The following is a 27,655-nucleotide window of genomic DNA, read 5'->3' as shown; positions in this document are numbered from 1 at the left end:
CTCAGTTAGACAACTTTGCATTGTGTTCTTCATACTTTGTCAGTCAATCAGCCTGGCAAAGTGTTAAGCACATCACAATAGTTTAAACAATTGTGAAATCATAAAGCTGCACTTTATTAGTGATTATTCCTGGCAGATGATATTTGTGACAATAGACTTTTCTTGTAATTCATGTTATAAAATAACTAGATCTCTGTGATTTAAGGATCTTGAACATGGGAAGCTGTATGGAAAATGTAGAAGACTTTCCATTGCTGAAGATTTCCCATCAGACTATATGAGCTGACTGACTGTATCTTTTGAGAACACTGCATTAACTTTCATTCTTAATGTAATTTTTCCTAGATGCATCTAGGAAGTCCAGTACAGAGAGTTTCTCATCTGATTCTCGATTAGACATGGATGAAGAATCCTGTGATGCTAATTTTCGGGAGGAAAAAGATGAGAACCAGGAAACAAATGTGAAAAGTAGTGCGGATGGGTCCTGTTCTCCTATTAGTTCACATGCAGAAGGGAAGGAAGCTGCAGCCAAAAGGCAAAAAACATCTACAGTGAAATGTTTAAAAAGAACTCTGTCCAGTGAGTCTGATGATAGTGCCAAATCAAATACATTAACAGATTTCCCCAAAACACCAACAGGGTCTCCAGCAACAGAAGTGCCTACCAAATGGATTCACCTTACAGAGTTTGAACTGACAGGGTTAAAAGCACTTGTAGAAAAACTTGAATCTTTGCCAGAGAATAAAAATTGTGTACCAGAAGGCATAGAGGATCCCCAGGTCTTGTTGGAGGATATGAAGGTATGGTATTAAAGCATTTATTGTTGCAGAGTAATGCAGTGATTTAAGAGGATAACTTGTGTAAACTCATTTCTGCAGTCAACCTGTACTGCCTCTTTTGTAATGTCTATGTTTCCTCCTAAATTTAAATCTGACCATAGGGATGCACCAAGAGTAAATCTGTTTGGAGTTTTAAGTTGGAGGAGATTGATGGTGAAGGGTTGGGGCAGAGATAAGAGTGAAGTCTTCCATTAGGCACAGAGTGCAGGAAGCTACTGAATCATAAATAAATGCCCCTGGATATTGTACCATGGCAGCCTGACAGCACTACTTGAGCAAGTCTGTTAAATGCTTATGAGTGTAACTTTTAACATCAACATCTAATACTATGGAGTCATATCCAACTCATATAACAATATAATGAAAAGCTGCCACCAGCCATAGTTTACTAGGTAAGTATGGCGTCCGGCCTTTCTTCCACATCCCACATACAATTTAGAGATACCAGTTCACCTACTGTATGTCTTTGGTAAGTAGGTGGAAACTGGAGCACCCATGGAAAACCTACACAAGCACAGGGAAGACATGCAGACTCCAGACAGATGGCACCCCAGCTAACAACTGAACCAGAGAACCTCTAGCTGTGAGGCAGCAATACTACACACTGTATCACTATGATACACAGCTATAACATATATTTCTTTTTTTCTTGAAAGAAATGAAACATGCTGTAAGCCCAGACTGTGGTGGCCTAGCATATAAATCCAGACCAGTAGTTAATGCAAGAGACACATGAAAATATTAAAAAAAAAGAACTTTAAGCAGTTTGTTAAACAAATGCCTTCATCTCTCTTTCTTGCCACTACTGCAGTTCAGACATTGATCCCAAGATGCTTTGCAAGTCTGAAGCCATAAAGTGCTTGAAATCTTCAGAGTGTACCTACAGCCATAAGATCACAAGACACATGTGCAACATTTTCTTGAACTACCAGAACTTCAGATTGGCAACACATTGCAATTGGAGGGAGAAACTGAAAGCCTGTATTAGTACAAGTATGATGGTTGCTTTTAAGACGCATGAGTGAAGAGATGTGTGTGTGTGTGTGGGGGGGGGGCTCATCACTAATATGATCCTAGACAGGAGTTGAGGAGGAAAAACAAGGTAAGGGATTAGGAGACCAGACAGTGTAGAGAGCCTCCTCCTTCAAACTAATTTGCAGTTTTGATGCCTAAACAGCTTTGCAGACTGCAAGATCACTGTAAGCTGGTAAGAGATCAAACTTATGTGTCACTATCCACCAAGCATTCTCTACTTTCTTTGAGTCCCTGGGCTATAACACCACACCATCTAATCTAGAACATATGACTGGTCAGACATCTCACCCAGAGCTGCCCTTCAAATCTCAGCCTTAACCACATCAGACCTGATGAATCTTATTTCATTTCTCCTAGTGTCAAATGTTTACAAGTGAAAGTAAAACAGGCCCTCACAGATGTTTCACTGCCTGCTAGAAATGTGGTTATTCCCAACACATTACACCTTCATTTGTTGTTCATCCCTTAGGGGAGTGGGTTAGGGAGTGCAACATTAGTGAATATAATTTCCCAACATAAAACCCTACATGGGCCTGTTGTTGCTTTAGCACTGCCTCCAACTTGCTTTCCACTATACTAGTGTATGTCTAATTAAAGGCTCATGCCTGCAGTATGATCAAGGTGTGTGAGAGAGTTATAAACCTACACCTGTATCCTACACACCTTCATCACTAGATAAACTAACTCCAAGATCTTCAAACATAGATCCCTGTTGTAGTAGTCTAAATGATATGGGTCCTACCCCCACTGAAACCAACCAGCTTCACAAAACTAAAGGCACCTTCCATGCTCTCCAACTATCATGAGCTTGAGCAGAACTCCATAAAAGGACATCTAGAATGCAAAAAGCTTCAGAGCTTTTTTGCTGCCAAAAAGAGCACTTTTTTCTGCAGACCCTGTAACACTGTCAGTTGGCTAGTGATCTTCAAGAAATGGGGCAGATGCATTTCCTGTCTTCCAATCATTTCTATTTTATGAAAAAATGTGATTTTCTGTTAAACTGTCTGTTTCTACTAGGAAATTGTGTTGTTGGATTTGTAAATGAGTTATGTAAATACATATGTGAACTTTCTGTGAGGAAAGGTTTTACTTTTGACAAAAAGTTTACTTAGTGTTAAAAAAAAGTTGCATGTTTGAGGCAGGATACTGTGCTTGTGGGTGACTGTCTGTGATTTACTTACAATATAAACACTTGTTCTCTACCTGACACTATATTGACTCATCCAGGCTTTGTTCCCCACTTCCATGGATTTCCTATGGAGCATCTCCCAGTCTCCACAGAAGTACCTTCCCCTGCATGCAGGAAAGAAAAAAAGTTATAAAGCTGTCTTCAGGTGTCAGGCTGGTACCTATTCTGCCTCAGCCATTGGTGGGTGACTGTGCTGTGGCAACGTGTTGTTTCTTAGGCCTCTCAACTTTTCCCCCAGTCCTCTTGGTGTACCTTTTTCTGCCACCAAAGACTGGGGGATAGCCACATCCTCTGAGGCTATAGGGATGCCCTTAGTGGGCAAGGTAGAGCAACTTATTTTGTCAAGGAAAGGAGCAGGTGAAGAGTCTTCACTTTAGCAGGAAGGGGAGGTGGAAGCTGGGATCAATGTGCCTACCCTGTGTCAGTCTGTTCTCACAGAGAGAGTGCTTAGTGAAAAAAAAATATCAAGCTGCTGTTTATTTTCTATGGACAGGAGAGATTTACTGAGATTTGCCAGGGAACTTATTGCTACTTTTTCTTTGCCTTCTACTTCTTCAGGCATGGAAAGGAAAAGAGTTCCTTTTACTTTTGACAGGAATTTTCAGTCATAAGAGCAGACATTGTAATTTCTTCTTAGTCTGAGCAGTTTGATTCTGAGGAAAGCTTATCATCAGATGTCCCTGCTGAAGAGATTTATTTTATTGTTACTTTTATGAGATGGAAGAAATTTTACAGTGGAACCAGAATGAGTTTCATGTGACATAAATAATGTATTATGATGTGTTACAGTCAGAGATCCCTAAAGCTGCAGCTATTGTCTTGTCTGACTTAGAAAATGTTTTTATCACTGCTTTTAGCTTATTTGATGCTTAGCCTCCTGCTTCTAAGTCTGACAAGTTATAGAAGGTACCCGAGACACGCAAGTACCTGTTTTTTTAATTCTAAATCAGACCCAGCAGTTATTTCTCCATCCAAATCTGCTTCTGCTAAACAGGTTTTCTCTGACAAGGATGGGAAAGCAATGGATAAGTTGAGAAGGAAAATGCACCCTTCCAGTACTTTAACTTTCAGAATTGTGAACTGTCGAGCTCATATGTTAAAGTTTTTGTTATCTTTTGAAAACATACAGAAGTTAATGGTGACTTCCTTCTTCTCAGGCAAATAATTCATTAAATACTTCTATGACAGCGTTTTCTTATGTGACTAAGTATATTTGATGCCAATTCCTCCTCTGGAACTGCTGCTTCTTGATCAGTTTTGAGGAGACTTGTTTGGCTTTGTTCTCAAAATTTTCTTGATGATGTTAAATATGAGATTTTAAATTATCCCTTAGATAGATGGCCCTTCTGCATCTGAGTTGCTTATGAACTATAATGAAAAGAGAAAACTGATTCAAGGACTGATTCAGATTTTTAGCCCTTCTTTTTCAGATCAAATAGTAATTTTACTTCTGCCTAGACTCCCTTTTCTAATAAGTAATTTTGGTAGCCAGGAGCAAGCAATCAGGATTTTAAAGAGCAATGGAAATGAGGCTCAAAAAAGAAAGGAAAAGCCCCTAAAAGTCAATGACAGTCCTCTCAGTCAGCATGACTATCTTCCTGTTCAGCCCCCAGGCAAACTTTCCATGTCTGTGCAACTTCATCTTCCCTTGGAGCATCAGATTGTTTCAGATAGTTGGGCCTCTGAATGTAATCTAGTAGCAATATGCTTGGCAATGGGAATTTCTCCTTCCTTGCCAGAAGATTCCCTCATGTTCAAAGAACCAGATCTGTCTATTCCCTCCCCCATTTTGTACCACATGTTGTATCTTGAGAGTCACAGAACCTGTGCTTCTGAATCTCTTAGGAAAACATTTTTATTCAAAATATTTTGTAATTCCCAAAATGGAAGGATCCTGGAGGCATGTGCTGGTAATTTCTAAGCCTTTTTGTCAAGATTCTGAAGTTCAGCATGTTATCTCTTCAGTCACTTGTAGCTCTGATCCCTCTATTGTCACATTCCTATTGCCAGGAATATCAGTCATTTCTTAGCATTTGTTGCGTCTGTCTTATATTGTCTGTTCTCTGTTTGTGGACTCCACTGCACCAAGGGCATTCACAAAATTGATTAGCTCCAGTCATTGTTTACTGCAGACTTCAAGGCATTCCCATGTTCCATATTTGGACAATGTTCTTATATTTGCAGACTTTTTTGTCTAGCTGTCAAGTGTCGTTATCAGCTATTCAGGAAACTCTACTCAGTCTGGGGTTTCAAATCAACTTTCTGATGTCTTGTGTCATTACTTGTGGCAGTGATTTTTCATGGGATGTTTGTTTGATTCTGCCTTGGAAAGAGCCTTTCTTCCTCTACACAAACTGGACATTCGTCAACAGTTTTTTTCTGAGTTTCTTCAGCAAAATCCAGGTGTCTGCAAAGGAGTTTCTCACGATTCTGGGGTATGTGATATTGATGATTCTTATGCTGTCTTTGGCCAAACTACACATGAGGAAAATACAGTGGTACATCAGATCTAGTCCAGATCCCAGTCCTGAGATTTGTAAGGAAGTAGATTGGATGGTGGGTAGACCAAATAGCTTTCAATCCAGGTCTTCCATTCTCCCTTTCAACTTTGCTCCAGTCAGTTACAACAGGCACTTCAGACCTGGAGTGAGGAGCAGTTTCAAAAGGGGTAAAAGCAGAAGCTCTATGAGATCCCGTTGACAGACAGACAGAAGCACATAAATATCAGAGAGATGTAGGCAGTTAACAATGCTTTGAAGATCTTGAATCATGTCTTGTCCCCAGGACCTCTGCAAGTTTATACAAGCAACACCACACTACAGTGATGTTTCATAAACAAACAGGAGGGTACCCAATCTTACCCTCTTTGCAGACTTGCTATGATAGCCTGGGAGGTAGCAGCTCAACTCATTTTGACTCTTCAGTTTTCATACATTGCATAAGAGCAAAACGTTATTGCAGACAAGCTCAGCAGAACAGGACAGACTGCCATGAATGGAAACTTCATCCTGGTATTGTCCAAAAATTGATCTGACTGTGGTGAACACCTCAAGTAGATCTGTTTACATCCCTTCAGAACAGCTATCTGAAGGCATTTTGCTACAGAACTCTTTGCAAACAGATGTGGAAGACAGGTGCTTTCTCATTCCTATGCAAGAGAATATTCTTGTATTATTTTCAACCGTTTCAACTAATATCCAGGAATTTTCTAAAGATTCAGAAGGATACTCTAAAAATTGTGATTATTTTTGTGATATCTTTCGGTCATGGCAACTATTGTTCTCCATTCTTTCCAATTTGGCTTCCTCCCATAGTGGATTTACTCACATAAAATAAAGGAGAGTTAGATACACCTCATGCTAGAAACTCTTCAACTACCTGTCTGGATGATAGAATGTTTATATGTTATATGTGTTTTTTTCTGAGGATGTGTAGCAGGTGCTAGACAAGGGGAGAAAACCTGCCACTAGAAAATTATATAGTTGCCAATAGAGAAGGCTCTTTTGTTGTTGCCCGTCAAAAAAACAGGCCCCTTTACCTCTTGTGCTTGATTATTTGTATGAGTTACCATCCATTGTCCTTTGTATTCCTCTATTATGGTACATTTTATAGCTATTTCTGCTTGTCTGTCCTTGGATTCCCCTTTCTAATAATGTACAAGTTAAACAGTTTTTGAAAAGGGTGTTACATATTCATCCACCTAGGAAACAGGTGGCTTCTCCTTGGGATCTGAGCATTCTGCTTGACAGTCCTCCTCGATCTCCATTTGAACTAGCTCATGAGACTAAACTGAGATTCATAACTTTGATAACAGTTTTACTCATTGCTCTGACATCTGCTAGGAGAGTATGTGAGTAACATGGTAAGTCATTTCTATGCTGTTTTCCATAGGGACAGAGTTTCTTTGAGAAAACATTTTACATTTATGCCTAAAGTGGTCTCAAAGTTTATTTTAAGTCAAACTGTCAATTTCCCAGTTTCTTTCCTGAACCTAAGAACAAGGGAGATATCCACAGGCAGGTCAAAAACTACCTAGATAAAACTCGATCCTTCAGGAAAGTTGGTCAGCTCTTTGTCTCCTTTGATGGTAAGAGGAAAGGACAGCCAGTTTCAAACCAAACCATTTTCATGTAGTTGTTTCATGCTATTGCCTTTTGGATACTCACCATATTAAGCCAGTTCCAGGCAGGGTTACAGTCCATTCCACAAGGACTTTGGCTTCTTCTGTGTTTTTCTGGATAAGGGTGCACTCTAGAATTTTTTAGGAGCAGCAACATGGTCCTCTGTAAACACTTTCACAAAGCACTACAAGCTAGATTCATTTTCCAGGTCCAGAACAGGGTTTATAGGTGTATAACTAAGTACTAGGCTAGCTGGCCTTGCGGGCCATTTTAGGTTTAGCCAGTTTCCCTTTTTGTGCTCAAATAAAGAAATTCCATTTGCTTAGAGACTGGTCTTACGCATCCCATGGTCAATAATTATATATTACTCTAAGAATAACTGGGATGTGCCATATATAATTTAAGGGGACCCATGCATGAATAAAGCGTTGAGGAGCTGCCACTGTCTGTTAGTAGTACAGGGGGCAGTTCTAGAGTAAATTTCCCATCCAAAGTCAAAGTCAGAGTAAACTTTGTTGCCATTTAGACCCACACATGAGTGCAGGCTAAACAAGATTTATTTGCTTCGAGCTCAATGTGCAGACAAAAAAAAACTTAAAAAAATTATATATAACAGTATAAATATAAAAACAGACTATATATGACAATAACATTAACACAAAAACAGAACTACAGACTCTATATATAACAGTAACATTGACATGACACTAGGACATAATTACAATTTTTGTATGTCTATCTATAGCAGCACTTAGTATTGCATGATAGATATTACACTTAAAGACTTAAGCAGTGGTAGACTAAAGAACATATTGTCCATTGCATGGAATATAGCTTGTATTTCAAGTTATTGCACACAAGTAATAAGCATTCAGTGAGCTATTGCACAAGTGAGAGAACCTAGTAATGAGTTATTGCACTTTAAGAAAAATATATTTCTGTCAGCTTATGTGGTCACTGACTAGGTGACCTGCTGGCTTGCCTTGCTATTCAGGTTTAATAGTCTGATGGCCTGAGGAAAGTAGCTGTTTCTGAATCTAGTAATTTTGCAATGTATGCTTCTGTAGCTCTTGCCCAAAGAAAGCAGGAGAACAGTCCCTGAGCCGGGTGGGTACTGTCTTTAACAATCTTTGTGGCTCTTTCAAGACACCATACAGAGTGGAGATCCTGTATAGATGGAAGAGTGGACTTTGTTATTCTGTCTGCCACTTTCACCACCCTTTGCTCACCTCAACCTGCATAGGAAGTGGAGACTTTGTTGTGCTTTGTTCACAATGTGATTAGTATTGATGGACCATGTCAAGTCTTTTGTGATGTACATCCCTAGGAGTTTGGTACTCTTCACCCTTTCCACTGTTTCTCCCTTGATTGTGAGAGGGAGCTGTGTCTGTCCATATGCCCAAGTTACACTTCAGTATGGACAGGGATGAACTTTGTATCTGAAGTTGTCTTTTTCATCCATTCTGCAGCTGATGGGTTTCGGATCCAACTTTGGCCACTTCTAAAGACTTGGATTCATAGCAGAGCTCCTCCCCTTACCCATAATCCTCTGCAACAGCATTACTTCAGCTCTCCTTTACCTCTTCTGCAAATGCACATGGTCTCCATAGCTCAGATTTATTTTCACATAAGATTGGATAAGTATCATTTATGTTTGCTCTTTTCTATAGCTGTATAGTTTAATTTCTTGTTCTTACATCTTTTCTGGATCTTTCTCTCAGTTCAGTAAAAAGAAAAAAAAGACATTCCTTATTTTCTGCAGTAAGTCTTCTATTCTGAAACTTTCCTCCATTTGCCACCATAGTTCAGGTACTCTGAGTCACCACTGTTGGTAATAGCTTTCTCTCCTTTGCCATCATTGGTAACGTTCCTTTTTCAGCTAATCTTTGTCTCCAGTTTTTTCCTCAGATAATGTCAGACAAGCTGAGCAGCTTTTAGAAATGTACCTGCTGTGTGCACAAAATACCAAACTCTGATGCCCACCAGGAGTGTGCATATTGTTTGGGTTCTTTCCATTTGGATACAGACTGAAATATGTGCTGGCTTCAACCATCATGCCCTGGTTAAATGCTGCAACAAACTGGTTTTGAAGGGTGTTTTGCCTTCTACTTCTATAGGCTCTTCTACCTCTGCTCCTATGTATGCGGAAGCTCCCCTTTCCAAAAAGCCTCCTGAGAAGATCAAAGGGGATTCTTCGAGTAAGAGGAAGGAAGGAAGGAAATAATCCCCTGAGCATTCCTCTTTTGTTTTTCCAGGTTCTTCTCTACCAGGAAAGAATTTCAAAACCATCAGATCTGTCATGTCCATCGGATCTGATGCCATCTAAGACCAACTCACCAGCTCACATCTCTTTCTCCTTTACCCTGGAGCCTATATCTTCTTGGATCCACTCTCCTTTCCTCTGAGAGACTCCGAGAAGTTGTTCCAGGCCACCTCATTGTCTCTTGTGTCACCTAGGAGTATAAGTGAAGCGGATGTCGACAGTATGATGTGTAAGTTTCTTTGAGCTTAGATTCAGTTAGGAGTTATACCAGCTCTGGCTCCCATTAGATCCGTGAGCCTGCCATTGTCCCCTACCTAGTTGCTGACTCCTACTCCACTCCAACCCTCGATTTTGGAGCCATTGGACATGAGAATCTTGAGTCTGTCTACATCAAATCCAAGGGCTTGGTCTTCCGTGACTCCAGCTACATCTTAGATCCAGTTAGCTCTGACCTTGTCTGAGCCAGAGAGATCTCAGAGCTGAAGTGTCAGCACCTGATATGGGCTGGTAGGGTCAACTCCAGTGCCCTCACAGCCATCTGTTACTCCTGGCGCCTCAGCACTGGACAGCCCGGCTCTGAATTCTACCTCAAGGCAGAGCCATGCTGATGTTCTTAACCATTCTATGTAGCTGTCTTCGACTTCTGCCAGGACAGTTCTTGCCTGTCCTATGTTTTCACCCTTTGAGGTAGTAGTAAGAGTTTTTTCTGCCTCTTTGAGTAATACATGTGTGCCCCCCTCTGGTCCATTCACTTCACAACTGTCTGCTGTGGTCTCTGAGCCTATACATCTTGTTACATAGGAGCAGCCAACTCGTAAAAGTTATGAGACAGTCCTTATTCATGACTCACCTCATACTTCTGAGTCCTGTCTGGAACATCCCTCTGTAGAGCCCCCTTGGAAGCATATGTGCAAGAGGAGGCACTTAGATTCCCCACAGGAATCCCTCATGGAAGACACTGACTTCATTGAGGGGGAAATGGTCTCTCAGATCACCCCTGAGGACATCTCATTTGGTGAAATACTCGAGCTTTTGAAACAGAAAGAAGTTGGTCTTTTGATCCCCCCTCCCAAGAGGAGTCAGTATTTCCTCTGGCTTTCAGAGCCAGCTCAGCTACGTCCTGGGTAGTCCCCTGGCAGATGAGATGGTGGACCTCACTGGGTATGGAAGGATCCAGATATCATGAAAGTAATTCCTAAACAACCAGATAAATATTTAATTGCACCAAAGAATCAGGCCCATTGCAGCAAGCATCTCCCAGTTGATGCTATGGTGATAGCAGTGGCCACCAAGAAAGAACTTGCAGAGCAAAGTTCTACTGTCCATCCCTCCAACAGGCACTCAGGGGTGTTGGACAGGTTTGGGAAGTGCACATATGCATCAGTGACCTTTGCTGTTGGGTTGCTGAATTATCTGGCACATGTAACAAGGTTTCAGAGGGACTTGATCAAAGAGTTTAACAATACCCTCTCTGGGTCCATGTCTGTAGAGAACAAGAAAACTGTAGCTACACAACTAGTCACCCTACAGTCCCTACTGAATGCTTCTATGAGACTTATTTCACATACCTCAGAAGGTGCTTGAAGAGCTGCAGGTTCAGGAATAACTGTGAGACAGCATACCTGGATGTGCCTGTGTGACTTTGCAGACCCTTTCAAGCCATCCTTCATCAATGCTCCCTTTGAATGATCTACTTTATTAGGTACCAAGGTTAAAGACACCCTAAACCCAGTAGTGAACAAGATGGGAAGACCTTATCTGCTGTAGGGATCCATTTTTCTATGTCTCAAATAACCTTTTCCCAGAATCAGAGAGGTGGCAGGAAAATGTAGCTCTGGAAGTCACAAGGCTTTTCCCAGGACTCCTATGGGGACAGATCCTGCCATGATGGGAGGATCTCTAATAACAGACAACACTCACATGGCTGAGGAGGCCCAAAAATTCAGGGTTTCAGAGCTCCCTTTTCTGAGAAACCCAATCAGCACCTCTGAAGGGTTGGCCTACTGCTGCACTCTGGAGGCGGTTGGGGGGAGGGGTCACTTATCCCTGCATCTACAAACTGGACAGCCTTCACTAAGTGGACTTGGGTGCAGAGGATTACCTCCAGAGGATATTAACATACCCTTTTGCCTTCAGTCTCCCAGTTACTCTACAAAATTCCCAGATATTCCACCCAGTCAGAGAAAAGCAGCAATCACAGAAATTCAAAAACTGCTAGAAAAAAGGAGTAATCGATATGGTCCCCCTGACCAACAAGGTTCTCTTTAGTGCCAAAGAAAACTGTGGACGTGAGACCCAGTGTGAATCTCAGCAAATTAAATATGTCAAATGGTCCAAGTTCTGATTAGTCACCGTTCAGTCCATTCTGCCACTTCTGCACAAGGATGATTGGATGTGCTGGATAGATCTCCAGGATCTGTGGTATCACATAAAATAGACAAGTGGTCCATGAGATGCCTTTGCTTCCATCTGGGAGGCAGTCATTATCAATTCAGAGCTCTGCCCTTTGGTCTTACCACAGCCCCCAGGGTGTTCACCAAGGGCATCCCAGTGGTTGCAGCTCACTTGAGACTGCTAGGATTCTGGGTGCTTTCATTTGTTTGAGACTGGCTCTTCTGTGCTTCCAGCAAGCACCTTGTAATTAAAGTCAGAGACTGTTTGCTCCAACTATGTCTCAAACTGGACATTACAGTGAACTATGGCAATTCTCAACTCTCCCCCACTCAAGTTCTGGAGTTCACTGGTGCTTGTCTGAACATAATTATGCAAATAGCAAGTCTACCTCAATCAAGGATAAACTCTTTATGGGACCAAGCATCCCAGTTACTATGTCATCCTTCCCAGTCAACCAGGTTGATTTTTGCAACTTCTAGGATCAGTGGCAGCTAATACCAGTAGCGAGATATTACATTAGAGCACTTCAGTGGACAGTGGAAGTGCAGTGGTCTATCAGATGTCATCCTCTCTCTGCTCCAATATGTATTACAAGAATTTGCAAAGAGCATCTTTCTTGTTGGCTCACCGCAAGAAATTTTTTTTTAGGACCGCCCTTTTATCCTTCCACCTTCCATAGCCACAGTGACCACAGATGCCTCCCAGCGGGGGGAGTATTTCTTGGGAAGGACAGTCCAAGGCATTTGGTCCAGTCAGAAGGCCAATCTTCACATCAATATCCTGGAAATGAGAGCAGTCTATTAGCATTGCAGTCTTTTTCAGATGTTCTTCCTCCAAGGATGATTGCTGTCCAGACAGACAATATGTCAGTTGTCTGTTACATCAGCAAACGGGGGGAACCAAATCCTACCCTCTGTGTTGAGAAGCAATGAGAGTTTGGCAGTAGATGATATTTTCTGGTCACTTTTTCCTGGCAATGCACATTCTGGCAAAGTCCAGTGTTCTATGCGAACAAATTGAGCAGCTCTATATTACTACCTCTAGTGTGATCTCTCACTCTTGTGGTGACGGATACCATTTTCTGTCAATGGGGTCAACCATGCTGCAATCTCTTTATCTCCCAGTGCAATTCCAAGTGTAGCACGTACCTTGCCCTGATTCCCCCAGGAAGGGGAGTCACCGAGAGTCTCTCTCTTCCATGACTGACCCGGAGGACTCCTATATGCTTTTCCTCCTCTTCCACTAATCCCAAAATACCTTCAGATAGCATCATGGCAGAAGTGCAAAGTAATCCTCTTTGCGCCTTTCTGGCTTTGACAAGTGTGGTTCCCCTTTCTGTGGTCTCATCTTATACACACCCTTGAGTGTTAAATCTGACCCAGGATCTTCTCTCTCACCCATCAGGAATGAATTATCCAGACATTCAGACCTTCAAACTGACTGCATGGTTTCTCCAGTTCCATTGATGGATAGGCAATTTTCTTCATCTTTTTCAGACACATTCTTATCTCTCTTATCAGAGAAGATCCCCGATGTATGATGTACGAATAAAAAACAAAAACATTCTCTCATTCTCTGACACACAGAGACAATATATCCTTTTTTTTTTTCACATTTTTCATTTTTTTTATTTTTTTTTTTTTGTTTTTTAACAGTGGTGTCTGTTATTCAACTGTGAAGATTCAACTTGCAGCTATCTCATATTATCATATAGGATGTAACCAGTCTTCTTTGGCTTCATCTTGATTGTGTAAAGCCTTTCTTAAAGGTATCTTCTTATTTCGATCCCCCTATTAAAGATCCTACTCCATCACAGATTCTGAATGTTCTCCTACAAGCCTTGACTCAACCTCCTTTTGAACCAGTTGCCAAGGTAGATTTAAAAATTTTGTCATGGAAAACCATTTTCTTGGATGCAATCACTTTAGCCAGACAAGTATCAGAACTCCAGACCCTCTCATCTAAACCACCATATCTAATTTTTTGCAAGGACGGGATCTCTTGACACATAAATCCTTCCTTTGTGCCTAAGGTGGCTTATAGTAACATCTATAAACCAATCAGCCTTCCAGTAGAAATCAGACCAACTAAAATGTATCTCAAAGGTTACATTAGCCAAGCGGCTTACTGATTCTGTTTCTTTTGTATACAACAAAAATGGATTGACACTTCACATACCTCCTAAGGTGCATTGCATAAGATTGGTGACCACATTCTCTTCCTTATGGTCTAAGGTTTTTATTGATGACATTTGTGAAGCTGCCACTTGCTCTAACTTACTCCATCCTCCTTCCTATTTCACAGTTATTTCCTGTTTTCCAAGGCTTCTAGTTCTGCCTGAGAACTAAATATCTTGCTCAACTGATTGATGAGCTCCAGCTATTCACTCGTTGTTCTTCCTTTCTATATAATTTTTCTTTTACATATTATTATATGGTATTTTCAGTATCATAGCTATTATTATACACTGGTAGCTTGAAGGGAGAACAAACTGGATCTGAAGTAATGCTGTTACAGAGAAGGACTAGGGGTAAGGGGAGGAGCTTGAGCTATGATTCCAAACCTTTAGAAGTGGCCAAAGTGGGGTCTGAGCTTGAATCCGAGACCCATCAGTTGAGTAAGGATGAAAACAGACAACACAGATGCTTAGTCATAGTGCGTACATAACTTTTATTTTATGTAGATGGGAAGTCTGTTCCAGAGCAGTAATAGCCTCTGTGAGATATACCTGTCCCTTTTTTAATTTCTCTAAATCTTTTGGGTTTCTGATACCATGACGGGAATAGACCCCATTCCTAAGTCAAAGTATGATTAAAGTTCATGAAATTAGTATTGTTTCACTGTTTGATGTCAGCCAAAGGTGCTCTTCGCAGCACCCGCAACGTGCTCAGTAATGACTCCTTCTGTAGTTCCTATGGAGTTATATGTATTGGTAACATTTCGAAATATGATTGTAGACTCTTTTTTTATAAGACCCGTTGCTCCTACTACTGTTGGAACTATCTGGGTATCCTTCTTCCACATTGCTCTCGTTTCTGCTTGCAAATCCTGATGTTTTATAACTTTATGTCTCTCTGTATGCAGGACACTGTAGTCACTGGGTGTGGTGATTTCAGTGATCAATGCTATTTTTGTCTCCTTTTCTTGGACCACTGTATCCAGTTTTCTAGCATCTATCTTTTGAACTGTTGGTAATGGATGATCCCATGTGATGTAGACCATCATTTTCTATGATGCTTTGTGGCTTATGTTTCCAGTGTTTTTCAGCTACTTCAGTGCCATAATGTTTGCACAATCCCCAGTGCAACAGTCTAGCCTCATTATTATGCCTTTCTGTATACAGTCCTTCTGCCATTAGTATGTCACAACCAGCAGTGAGGTATGTGACTGTTTCCAGTTCGGCCAATATTAACCTTTCATCTCTTGGTTTGAATGCACCTCTCCTTAACCATTCCTGTGTTCATTCCTGATCAGCATGTGGTTTTTCCATAAGTTTTCTATACTTGCAACTATATTTATGTATTTTCCACATTTCTTCCCTTTTCATCTGGTCCTTCACATTATATTCTTTCTTTTGTTTTTTGGCATATTCAGTTGCTGCCTGATTTTTATCTACTTCTGGTTTGATTTCCATTCCTGCTTGACACTGATATGCTTCTGCTAGGTTAAGCAGAGAAGTCATCTTAGATTTATTCTCTTCATGTTTCAACACTTTCACTAAGTTTGGGTCTTGTGAGGTCAGCAGATATGTGTGGAGTCCCACAATAGCAGATCTATACAAGTAATCAGTTTCAAGAAGGCCCATCCTTCCTTCTGAACAGAGAATATATAATCTTGGTATGCACTGATTTTTAGAGATCATTTGGTGAGCATGAAGCATCTTTCTTGTTTTAATATCTAATCTATCCAATATGTTTTGGGGACAATCAATCACTCCAAAACTGTAAGTTAGGACAGGAAGAGAAATTTGTTTATAGCTTGGATTTTGTTCCTAAATGTCAATGCTGTTTTCATGATTAATTTAAGTCTTCTAAAGTATTCCTTACTAAGTTTTATTCACATTTGTTCATGTTTTATTGCTGATCCTTCATCAATACCCAAGTGTTTATATACACTCCCTCTTGCTCAAGTTCTTTTATATCACATTTTCCAAACTGATGTTTTGCTGGTGCTGCAGTTTTCCTGCTTTAAAGGTTGCTTTTGCCCATTTATCAAGACCAAATGACATTCTAATATCATCTGAAAAAGTTTTGACAACCTGCAGCTGTGCTTTCAGTTCCACATCTGATGAGCTATACAGTTTTAAATCATCGGCAAACAGAAGATGAGAAGTCTTTAGACTTGTTTTCTAGGAGCCAAATTATAGCCATGGCCTAAGCTGTTAAGTAGATAGCTTAATGGGTTATGGGCAAGGCAGAATAGCAGCAGTGACAGAGAGTCACCCTGGAATACCCCCTTTTGAATTTTTATCCCTGGGATAATAATTTGTCCTTTATCATGGCTTAATTGCAAAGTGGTCTGCCACTGTTTCATGTTCACTGTAATGTAGTCGATCAGTGTAGCGTGTATCTTATACATTTTTAAGGACTCTTGTATCCATGAATACAGGATACTATCAAATGCTTTTTTGTAGTCAGTCCATTCCATTCTTAGAGTCTTCCCCTTTTTACAGTTCTCCACTATGACTTTATTTAACAGCAAATGTTCCATATGACTTTCTTTTATTGTCTTTTTGTTCTACTGCCATAATTGAGTTTTCTTCTAAATGACTATAAAGTCTGTAGGCAGCCATTTCCATGTATAGTTTATACATTGTCAGAAGACAATTTATTAGTCTATAATTTTTTGGGGTAGCTTGCAGGTTCACATTGTTTTACTTGTTGTTAGCCAGGTTGGTGTCTGTTTGGGGTGCACATATAAATAGTTCTTGCTCATGGCTAAATCTTTGTGCAAAGATGTTAATACTTTTAACCAAAAGTTAGGTACTGCATCTGGGCCTGGGGTTTTCGAATTAAAGACTTTTCTTAACTTTGTTTCAATTTCTCTGGCTGTTACTTCATCCCATTTCATATCCTGTACCTTTAAACTTCTTATTATTTCTTTTACTTCTTCTATCCACTTAGCATCTTTGTTGTGTTCCACAGGATCTTCATAGATACTTCTCCAAAATGTATCTATTTCTTCTTTTTTGGTGGTCTTTCAATTCCTTTTACCTAGTTTCCCAATTCTCTATAAAACGTTCTTGGGTCATCAATAAATTGCTTATTCTGTACTTTTCCTTTATATTTATCTCTGTATCTTCTAAGTTTTTCTGCCTGTGCTGAAGTTTTTAGTTTGTTATTTGCAATAGTGCATGATAGGTCTTGGTCTGTTCTAATACTGTGCTTTGCTTTTATCACGTCTGTCCTTCTTAGTATTTTTGTTGATCTATTCCCTCTTCTATAGTCTTCCAACAGTGACACTTCTTGTTTTAATTGCTTTATAGTTTTCTCTCTTCAATGCTTCCATGATGGAATTTGATTTCTCCCCTTCCTTTCCCTCATTATCCTGTGTTTTTGTGGTAGAACTTTATCAGTTATTAATTCAGCTGCACAGTAATATATCCTGTTTACTTCTGTTATATCACATGGATCTCTATGGACAGTCCTAATTGCTGTGTTCATTTGTTTTATCAAACTTCTGACTTTTGGGGTTTTATTGACCTTCTGCAGTCTATTTCTTTCATTGATCTTAATATATCTATCTATGTCTATTAAATCAAGCAACTCTTCTCTTAGCTCATTTTCTTCCAAACTGAGGGCACATCCCTTCTTTTCCATTTCCTGCGGGCATTCTGTAGAAAGTTCTATAATATCTTCCTGTGGCACCTTCTCTTCAATTTCATCCTTTGCTCTGTCATATGAGAACTCCGTGGCCTATCAGTCCTCAACATTGACTGTATCTGAGTTTCCACAGTTTCCTGTTCCTTCCCTTTCTGTCTAGCTTCAAGTGGAGATTTATACTAGTTTCCTGTGTAAGGCTCCAAAATATCTTAATATGGCACCTGACCAATTGCTTCCTGTGCCACTAGTTTCCCCTTAATTTGGATATCCATTGCTCTACCCTGTTGTGTTGCTTTCTGCATTAGATTTTCTACACTGAATTCTTCACTTTGCAAGTGTTCCATGACCTCAGTTTCTGTTTCTTTAACTTCTTCATTACTAATCTCCTTTTCCTCTTTGTCTTCTTATTTTTTGCATTGTAAAGTTTTCCATATCCAGATTCCTTTGCCTGTATTTCTCTTCAAATATCTTTGGTGCTGCTCTTTTTGTATTGTTAGTTTTGCTTTCTCCTTTGCATAAATATTACACCATATTAAATCTCTTTTTTTTTTCCTATGTCCATATTTTTTCTTCAGATGTCTCTGATCTTCCTGCTTCTCTTTACTTTGGGGACTTAGTCCATCGTGCTGTGATGTAATCTGTATTAAACCTTCTACATTAAATCCTTCACTTCTCAGGCATTCCATAACTTCAACTTCTATTTTTTTACTTCTACTTTACTAATCTTTTCTACATTCCATCTTTGTGATATTATTTTTTTATTGTGAAATTTTCCATATCCGGGTGCCTTTGCCAGTATTTCTCTTCAAATATCTTTGGGGCTGCCTTCTTTATATTGATTAATTTGGCTTTCTTGTTTGCATAAATATTGCACCATATCAAATCTCTCTTTCTTTCCCATGTCCATATTTCTTTTTTATTATCTTTCAAAAATATCTAAGTTTTGTTGTTTACATTTTTGTACTTCCTCAGATGCATCTTTTTCCAAGCAGATCAAAGTTTTTTGATCTATATACTGTTTTTCAAAAATCTCTTGTATTAATGAATGCAAATTCTCATTTGAAGCTTCTGACAGTTTTTCCTGTGGAACTATTTTTCTTTCCTTTAATTTATCTCTTAATTGTTTTGTGTATCCTCTGACTGGAAATTCTGGGCTTTTTGCTTAATAGCAACAGTACATAATTTGTTTCTTATCCTCAATAGTCCACTCTATCTTCTTTATGGCTCTTCTTTGGTCTTATCAGGTTTTGTGATTTTTGTGGACTGCTACTTCCTTCTACAACAGGGGGCCATCCTCTCCCTGGGCCTGGCCTGGCCCCATTGTAGGGATGTTTCCATATTTTGAGGATTCTATGCTGTCATTTTTTCTAGTCCTGGCACCAGTGCGCCTACCAGGATTGGGCACATTTTATCCTGGGTCTTGTGCACCCAGCTATCTTTTTTTTTTTTGTTTTTGTCTTACTTCTGACCATGATATATGCTATACAAATACGGTCTATATATCAGTTTTGTCTTGGTGAGATTTTGTGAAAAACAGGGTCCACCTCCTGAAGGTACTCACCAACACTTGAGGATGAATTCAGTTTCAGCACTGCTACTCTCCTTTGCTTGCTGACTTTTCATCTCTCCTGTCCATCCAAGCAGTTCTGTTGATGTTGCAGAAGAGGTTTAGATCCCTAGATTGAGTATTCCTGATGCCATTTGACTTGCTAATGTGCAGTAAACACATCAGTATTGGGTTGAGGATGCCTTGTATGCCGGACACAGGTCTCCTCTTAGCAAGATGTAGGATACGGAGTATAGTGACATGGCTTTGAGTCAGTCCATGTAGGACATGTTGTTTAGACCTAGTATCCTTTTAGTAAGGTGTCTCTGTGGACATTCCAGTTGTTGTGTGTGTCTGCAAAGATACATGCCAAAAGAGGCATTATACTCAATGACTGGCCTAATGAGGGCTGAGTAAATGGGGGGGGGGCAGTGACATCCCTAGATCTGGACTCAATCCATTTGTTTATAAGCTATGCAGTATAGGAGGACTTTCTTACAATAATGGACACATGTTGGTCAAAATTGACTAGGGCCATTCTCCTGGGGATCCTGGAGTTTTAGTTTATTGGCCTCAAACTTTTTGTTGCTATGGAAATCTACCCATATAGCTTAGACTACTGCAGCAGTGATCTTTATGTTGGACATAGTACAGCTGTGTAAGTAGTTAGATTACTGCTGCAGTATCTTCCCCTCCCTCCAGCCCCCTTTTCTTACTTGTATTTTTTGGTGTTGCCAGGATGTGGATTTGTCCACCATTTTTTGTATATAGCTACTGTTTGTTTGTTTCCTAGCATTATTCTTGATGGCTTTTGCCTTCCTCTTGGGCAAAAAAAAATATCTGAAGCATTTCATACACCAGCTGTCCTCATGCTCCTAAAAGTTGGAGTGCTTGGAAGGTGCTCTTAGCATTGTTTAGCTGGCTGGAGGCAGTGGAAGTAGGAACCATATAACTTAGACTACTGCAATAGTGATCTATTACAGCACCTACTGTTATGATAAGTTTTGTTTAACAGATGTACTGTCTTGCAGCCTTGTGAGTAAGGAGAAATTCCTTAAACCCATGGTTTTATGGTCTTCCTTCTAACAGTGGATGTCCTTCATTGTAAACAGGAGTCAACTAAATCAAATTACCTGATCCCATTTTTAAGATTGCTGTATTATTCAGTTCCACTTACCCAATGTCATCTTCCATCAGGGCTCCACTCCAGATTAGACAGTATCTGCAAACATCTAGAACAGTCCCAGTCTCTTCTCCACATAGGAGACATAAGGGTCTGTTCCAACTCTGAAATAAGAAACACAGTCATTTCCCCAAGTACATCTCATTCCAAAGAAAAAAGGTAGGCATGTCATATGATCCCAGACCTTAGGAACTCTAACCAACCTGCTGGGTGTACCCATTACTATTTCATCTTGCACATCCCACACTATCATTAAATCTCTGGATGGTCAGTCTGTAAGGTTTACAGCATACTGCTCTGTTTCAGACACTCATTTAGTGTGTGCTTGTGCAAGCTGTGCTTTTTAAAACACTATCATCTGCCTATTCTTTTCTACAGACATGATAATAAAGTCCTGTTTAACATTGCTTTGTCAGTTTTAAGCAGTGAAGGTGAAAGGTGAACAAGCTATGAGAATCAGTCAGGGATGGAGTACTCAGGTCTATGTGCAACAGTCTGAGAAAGAAGCAAAAACAAAACAAAGAGGAGAACACTACTGTGACATCATAGAGATACAGCCAGTGGGCATCACTTCCAAGATGGCTGCACACTGAATAACAGCTTAATTCTAGCTCTCCCAGTGTGAAAAAGAAGCTCAGCAGAGAAAGACAGTAAGAGTTTTTGTTTCTGGGTAAATTTCAGTAACTGTCTAATATGTGCATTGCCTGGATGCCAGGAAAAAAAATATAGAGGACCTGAAAGAAAGTCAGCTATAAAAGGTGAGGAAAAACTCTAACTGGGAAAAGTTCAGCAGCTGTTCAGCAAAAAGAAGTGCAACCTCCAGATGTGACTTCCTGTAACATAGAGGAAAGTATAAGAGAACTGCACACAGACTTGGTTAAAATAAACAAATCACTGATGGAGTATATCAAATCAAACAACAAAAGTCTGGAAAAATGAAAGAAGCTTTAAACAGATATTCAGGTGTGGTGATAAAACTGCAAAAATCAGAGGTTGAAATGAAGAAAAGGCTGGCTGAATATGAGACTGCTCAAGAAGAGATGCTCTGAAAATAATAGAATTAGAGGACAGTGATTGTAGCAAAAACCTGAAATTTTCAGTTGTACCAGGGAAGCTAAAAGGAACAGATGATATTCATTTTATGAAAGCACTTTAATAGTAAAGATGCAATCCTTCTAGCAGATGGACATAATTCTGACAAAACTGTGGCAGAGGGAAAAAGTACTAAAAGTGGGAGACAGCAGAGTATTTGTGGAGGATGATTACTCATTGTCACCAGGCAGAAGAGGAGTAAATTTATTCCACTATTCAGGGAATTTTGAGAAGCAGGTATGAGATTCAAACTGCTGTACCCAGCTATCTTCAAAATATTCTTCCCTGGAAGAACAAAGTCATTGTTTAATGAAGTATATGCTAAGGAGGAAATACAAAAGTATGCACAATAAAAAGTGAGCTGTGAAACAGAAGGAGATTCTGCTTCATGTTATTCTGGTAATAAAGACCACAGAGAGACTGTGCCAGTGAAACATTTTCCAAATTTTCAAAGGAAAATGCTGGAGAGAAGGAAGGGAGCACAAGAGTTGGCAAGAAGAATAAAAAATATGTTGGAAATGAAGGAGATACGGGATTTGTGCCATGGAGATTAACAGAAATAAAACCAGTAACTTGGAAATTGACAAATGTGGGATTACAGAGCAATAATTATATTTGGGAAACATGGCAGAACAAGAAAATCTGGAAATATTACATGTTTTGGACTTTGTTGGACTTGTGGGGGACTCTAAAGCATATGCCCTACTTCATGTCATTAATGTTCAGAAAACTACTTACGAGAGGAGAAGAGGAGGGAGAATGTTAACTGTTAGTAAAAACTTTTTTTCTTAATAGTACTATTTTTATAGTACATGATTTTCTTTGCAGGGTATAAAGTAAAGTTTTCTCAGTTATTTTTAAGTGTAATGGGGATACTGTTTTTTTTCTTTCTCTCTTCTTCTGTCTTTCTCCTTGTTCAGTTTTAAGAAATATAGGCACTGCAGTGTAAAAAAAAAAAGAAGAAGAACAGTCTGGTTAAAAGAGCATGACAAAAGAAAAATTAATATGCATTTTTCTTATTTTTGCATGGGGGTTGACTGGATTAAGGCCTTTATCTTGATCTAGTAACAAGTTTTAAGAGAAAACAATTAAATGAAAAATAATATTGAACATTATAATGCTTTTTTTCTAGCAAATAAATATATGCTTGGTAACACTTATGTATCTGGTCCTCATGTCTCCACAAAGACAATCTGATAAAGGGAAATTGACTACAATCTTGTGAAGAGAAATTGGCTAGAAAAAAGAGAGAGAAATTGGCTAGGAGGTAATGCTCTCTGAAAGCATTTTGGTGTTTTCCCAGCTGGTAGAGCTATAAAGATAAGACAAAACCAGACAGCACTTAGAAGCACAGCCTGCACCATGTGTCTTAGCATGGATAACCTTTATTTTAGGTTAAACCAAGTCTATGAGCATGGTTGTCAGTTTGGGATATTTGTTCTTATTAGGAGGGTAAAACTTCAATATTTGAAGATGTACATTGTTTTGTGTGTTACTATTAAGCTAATAGGTTTTAGGGGTATTGGGAGTGTTTTTTTTTTTGTTGAGGGCTTTCAGTAAAACAAAATGTTTTGTAAGATGTGACATAGACTGAAGTGGATATGATAAGAAATCGCTGTATAAAAGTTCAACCTGCCAAACAGTGTATGCATGTAATACAAAAGCTGGAATTAGACATTTAACAAAAAAACTGTTACACGTAAAAGGTGGGAATAATAACTTTTTAATACAATGATGCTTTCTGTAATGTCTTTAAATGTCAGTGATCTCACAGATAAGTACAAAAAAGAAAGAGTAGTGAACTGTATTAAAAAAATGTAAAGTGCAAACAGCTATGCTACACAAGACACACTTGGGAAGGACTGAACATGTAGAAAAGAGGAGTACTTATATTAATTGCAAGATGAGCTCCAAAAGTAATAGAAGAGGATAAAAAACACAATAATGGTAGATTTGTAGTACTAAGGTGCTGCTGGCAGTGGAGGAGGATTTCCCCTGACATGGGTTAATTAATAAACTTCTGGGAGAAATAATCAGCTTTCAGCAAGAAATATTACTTGTAGGTGGGGACTGGAGCATGATTTACAGCAAAGAAGATGTGTCTTGGGGCCCAGAATGGAAAGTATAACAAGGGACGGGTGGACTTTTGAAGAAATTTATGAAAATATTTAGCATTAAAGATGTGAATTCAGTAATAGGAGTTTGGAGTGAATTTACATATTATTCCCCAAGATACAAAAACTGGGCTAGCCTAGACAGAATTTACAGTTCACAGGAGCATGTGCATTTAATTGAAGGTCTTGATACGCACCCCATAACTATTTCAGATCATGTGCCAATAATAGCTAAAATAAAAACACTGGGTAATGAAATAAAAAAGAAACACTGGTGTTTTCCCACCAGTCTGTTGAAAAGAGATGAATTTAAGGAATGGGTAGTGGAAATTATTCAGGAGCTATTAGAGAAGATGGAAATTTTTTTTTTGAAAATATAGCCAGGGAGTGGGATAAAATTAAAGTGGAGTTTAAAAATAGAGTGGAAATAAAAGAAAGGGAAATATGGTTAAGAAGTCATAAGAATTTTTTAGAGGGACTGAAAAATATTAAAGTATTGCAGAATAAGGGGAATCTCACAGAACAAGAAGAGGAGCAACTTTAAAATGCTAAACAGAAAATAAGGGATTACCTCACTAATATACCTGAGTTTAGAAAGATTGCTGTTAAGCAATTTTTTATAATAACTCTAAAGCACAAAAACTTTTAGCACAATGACTCAGGCAACATAAAGTAGAAAGGACTGTCACCAAGCTTAGGGAGCCTATAACAAGGAAGTCAACAAGAGATCCAGTAGAGGTATTAGAAACTTTTTGGAAATTCTATGAAAGTCTGTGTAAAACAGAAATATGGAAATCAAGAAAAGGTACAAATGGAAATGTTAATGGAAGAATTAAAAATCTCAAGGTTAGAGGTAGACAGGCTCAATTACTAACAGTTAGGATTGGAGGAGATGAGGTAAAAATGGTGATGTATAACCAATCTACAGGAAAGTCCACAGGAATAGATTGTATTCTTGTGGAAGTTTGGAAGTTAGGAGGGAAAAAAACTGATAAAGATACGGAAGGTTTTATTTAACAGTATTTTAAGAGGAGGAGAAATACACCCTGGAAGAAAGCAGTGGTAGCTGTAAAAAGCCAAAAGCCCATTTTCGTGGAGACCCGAGGAGAAAAGCTCCAGAGATTATACAGACCAAAAGACATGATACTATGTACACAAAAATTATTTTTGAGAAAAGAGGAAATTTGTGTAGCAATATATGTACACAATAAGTATATGAGTACAGAGAAAGAAACATGAAAATCTTGTTGTAGTTAGTACCTACACACACACACACACACACACACATACACACACACACACACATATATATATATATATATATATATATATATATATATATATATATATATATATATATATATATATATATGGTTCTACCTGATTACGCCGAAAGCTGAGAAGAACGACAAAGAGATAACCGACACCGGAAGATCAACAACAGAGAAGAACGACAGTTGAGAATCCCAATGCTGAAAACACCGACATGTTAAGGTAAGTGTGCAATAGGGACGGACGTTAGGGTCAGGGTGTGGGTAAAGTAAGTATGTGATAGTGACGGACATTAGGGTAGGGTGCAGGTGAGGTAAGTGTGCGATAGTGATGGACTTTAGGTTTAGGGGCGGGTTAAGTGAGTTAGGGCTAGGGTGCGGGTAAGGTAAGTGTGCAGTAATGACGGACTTAAGGGTTAGGGGCAGATTAAGTGAGTTAGGGTTAGGGTGCGGGTAAGATAAGTGTGTGATAGTGACATACTTAAGGGTTAGGGGTGGATTAAGTGAGTTAGAGTTAGGGTGCGGGTAAGGTAAGTGTGCGATAGTGACGGACCTTAGGGTTAGGGTTTGGATTATGGTTAGTGCATATATTGTTGTGTATGTAAGATTTAGTGTAGGTTTGTAAGGTTTTTGGTGTGCTTGTGTTGTGTGTGTTTTTCGGGAAAGTTATTTGTTTTGTTGATTATCGGGATTGTGGTTTGTCGGGCATGTGAAGTTTCGTGTTTTTGAACTTTCGGTTTTGTCGTGTCAGTTATTTTGTTGTCGGTGTTTTGGCATGTTGGTGTTATCGGGTAGACCCATATACACACACACACACACACACACACACACACGCGCGCGCACACACACACACACACACACACACACACACACACACACACACACACACACACACACACACACACACACACACACACACACAAATCTGTTTATGAGTACAGAAAAGAAACAAAAAATATTTTTTGTAATTTTTTTTTTAAAGAATGGTGTTAGATTTCAAAAGAAAAATTAGAAAGACAGTGTTAGATTTTGAAGTGTTGTATGAGAGGGTATTAAAGCAATCAAAAATTATTGTAAAGAGGTGATAGTAAGAGAAGAGGTTAGCATATACATCTTTATAAGTGAATACAGTAGCCCTGTTTGTGTAACTTTAAAGAACTAGTATTTGTGAGGTATCCTGGGGACAAAGAGATCCAGCTTTATATAGGACCCTTTCAATACTAAACTATGATTATAAAGTGTTTATGTCTATAATGGCTAAAAGAATGGCACAGGTGATATCAAAATTGATGTATACAGATCAGTGTGGTTTTGTGGAGGGGAGGCAAACATTTGACAACATTAACAAAACATTGGTGATCCAGTGGGAAGCAGGATGTAGGCAAATACCACTGTTGTTGGTGGATCTTGAGAAAGCTTTTGATAGAGTATGCTGGGACTTTATGAGTAGGGCAATGGGAGCATTTGCATTCCCTGATAAAATTATAAGGTTGATTAGGAGGATATATGAGGGATTGGAGGCAAAAATTAAAGTGGGTAGGTATCCTCCCTTATCATTTTTGCTTGAGCAGAGGAGCCAGGCAGGGTCATCCTCTTTCCCCTTTTTTATTTGCATTATATTTAGAGCCATTGGCAAAGAAAATAAGAGATTAAGAAATTCAATGATATAATTGGTATGGTAGTGAAGAAAAGGTGGTTCTATTTGCAGATGATATTATTTATACCAGACAAAGCCCAAAAAGGACATTACAGTGTTGTAGAACATTTTGAGACTGTTTCAAGTCTTTTCGGGATACAAAATGAATGAAGCTGAAACAAAGGTGATAACAGTAAATTATGTACCCATGCACAGATTGCTACAGCAATATCCATATTTATGGTGACATAATAAAATGAAGTATTTAGAAGTATAGATTAAAAATTATTCTGGTGTGTCAGCTAAGGGTAACATGAGAAGAGACTTAACAAAAGATAATGCAAAAACTGAGAAAATGGAAGTTCTGTTATATGGATATGGATAGTAAGATACAAGCAGTTAAAATGTTTTTAGTCCCTTTAGTCTTATACACAGGTCAGTCATATTTTTATCAACCAGAGGAGAAGTTGTGGATAGCAATTAATAAAGAGCCAAAGGATTTTTTCTGGGAGCAGAAGATGGCAAGAGTCGAGTGGGATAAGCTGATGCTTCCAGTAGAACAAGGCGGGTTGAGATTACCCAATTTGAAGGGTATTTCAGAGCAAAATAGTTAAGGCTGCTATACATAGCACAAGCAGAAAACTATAATTCAGAGTGGAAAGGGATGATGACAAAACAAGGAGGAAGCTCAAGAAACAAGGAGAGACTGGAATTTTGGAAGCAGACCTTTAAGGAGAATAACAGTAATCATACAGAATATTATATTCATAAAGTAGCAGAATGTATTCTAAGAACTAAGTCAACACAGGAATGGAGAAAGGAGATTCTGCTGATAGGGATGACTGCAATTAGGGATACAGACAATAGGCAAGAGGGACTGGAATTTATTGAAGAAAACTAGGAAAGGAACCAAGGTATTGGGAGAAATAACTAGAAAGTGAAAGGTTATAAAATGGGAAGATGCCAATAATTTATTTGGACTGCAGGTTAGAGATTCCCTTCCCTATCAAGGATTGATATCAGAGTACAGGCGAAGAGAAAGAAATAGGTGGGTCCTAAATGAAAGACCCGCACTGGTAAAGTTTTAGTAAAATCTAGAACAGAAGCTGTAGTTAAAAAATTAATAATTAGCAGAGCATACAAAATATTG

The 27,655-nt window shown here is 39.0% G+C and overlaps 1 protein-coding gene across 5 annotated transcripts in view; it reads left to right on the top strand.

The window, feature by feature from the left end:
• Window positions 1-27,655, top strand: part of KDM2B (lysine demethylase 2B) — a 3,837,686-nt gene that overhangs the window by 2,218,703 nt on the left and 1,591,328 nt on the right. For all 5 annotated transcript variants that reach the window (XM_044068658.1, XM_044068655.1, XM_044068654.1 and 2 more), the window contains one exon: window positions 346-800. In XM_044068658.1, the coding sequence (XP_043924593.1) occupies window positions 346-800 (455 nt within the window). The remainder of the gene's footprint in view (window positions 1-345; window positions 801-27,655) is intronic.

This window comes from Protopterus annectens, chromosome 4.part0, assembly GCF_019279795.1.
Source record: "Protopterus annectens isolate FY-2018-M chromosome 4.part0, PAN1.0, whole genome shotgun sequence".
NCBI classification, from domain to species: domain Eukaryota; kingdom Metazoa; phylum Chordata; order Ceratodontiformes; family Protopteridae; genus Protopterus; species Protopterus annectens.
This window is presented reverse-complemented; position numbering and strand designations above follow the sequence as displayed.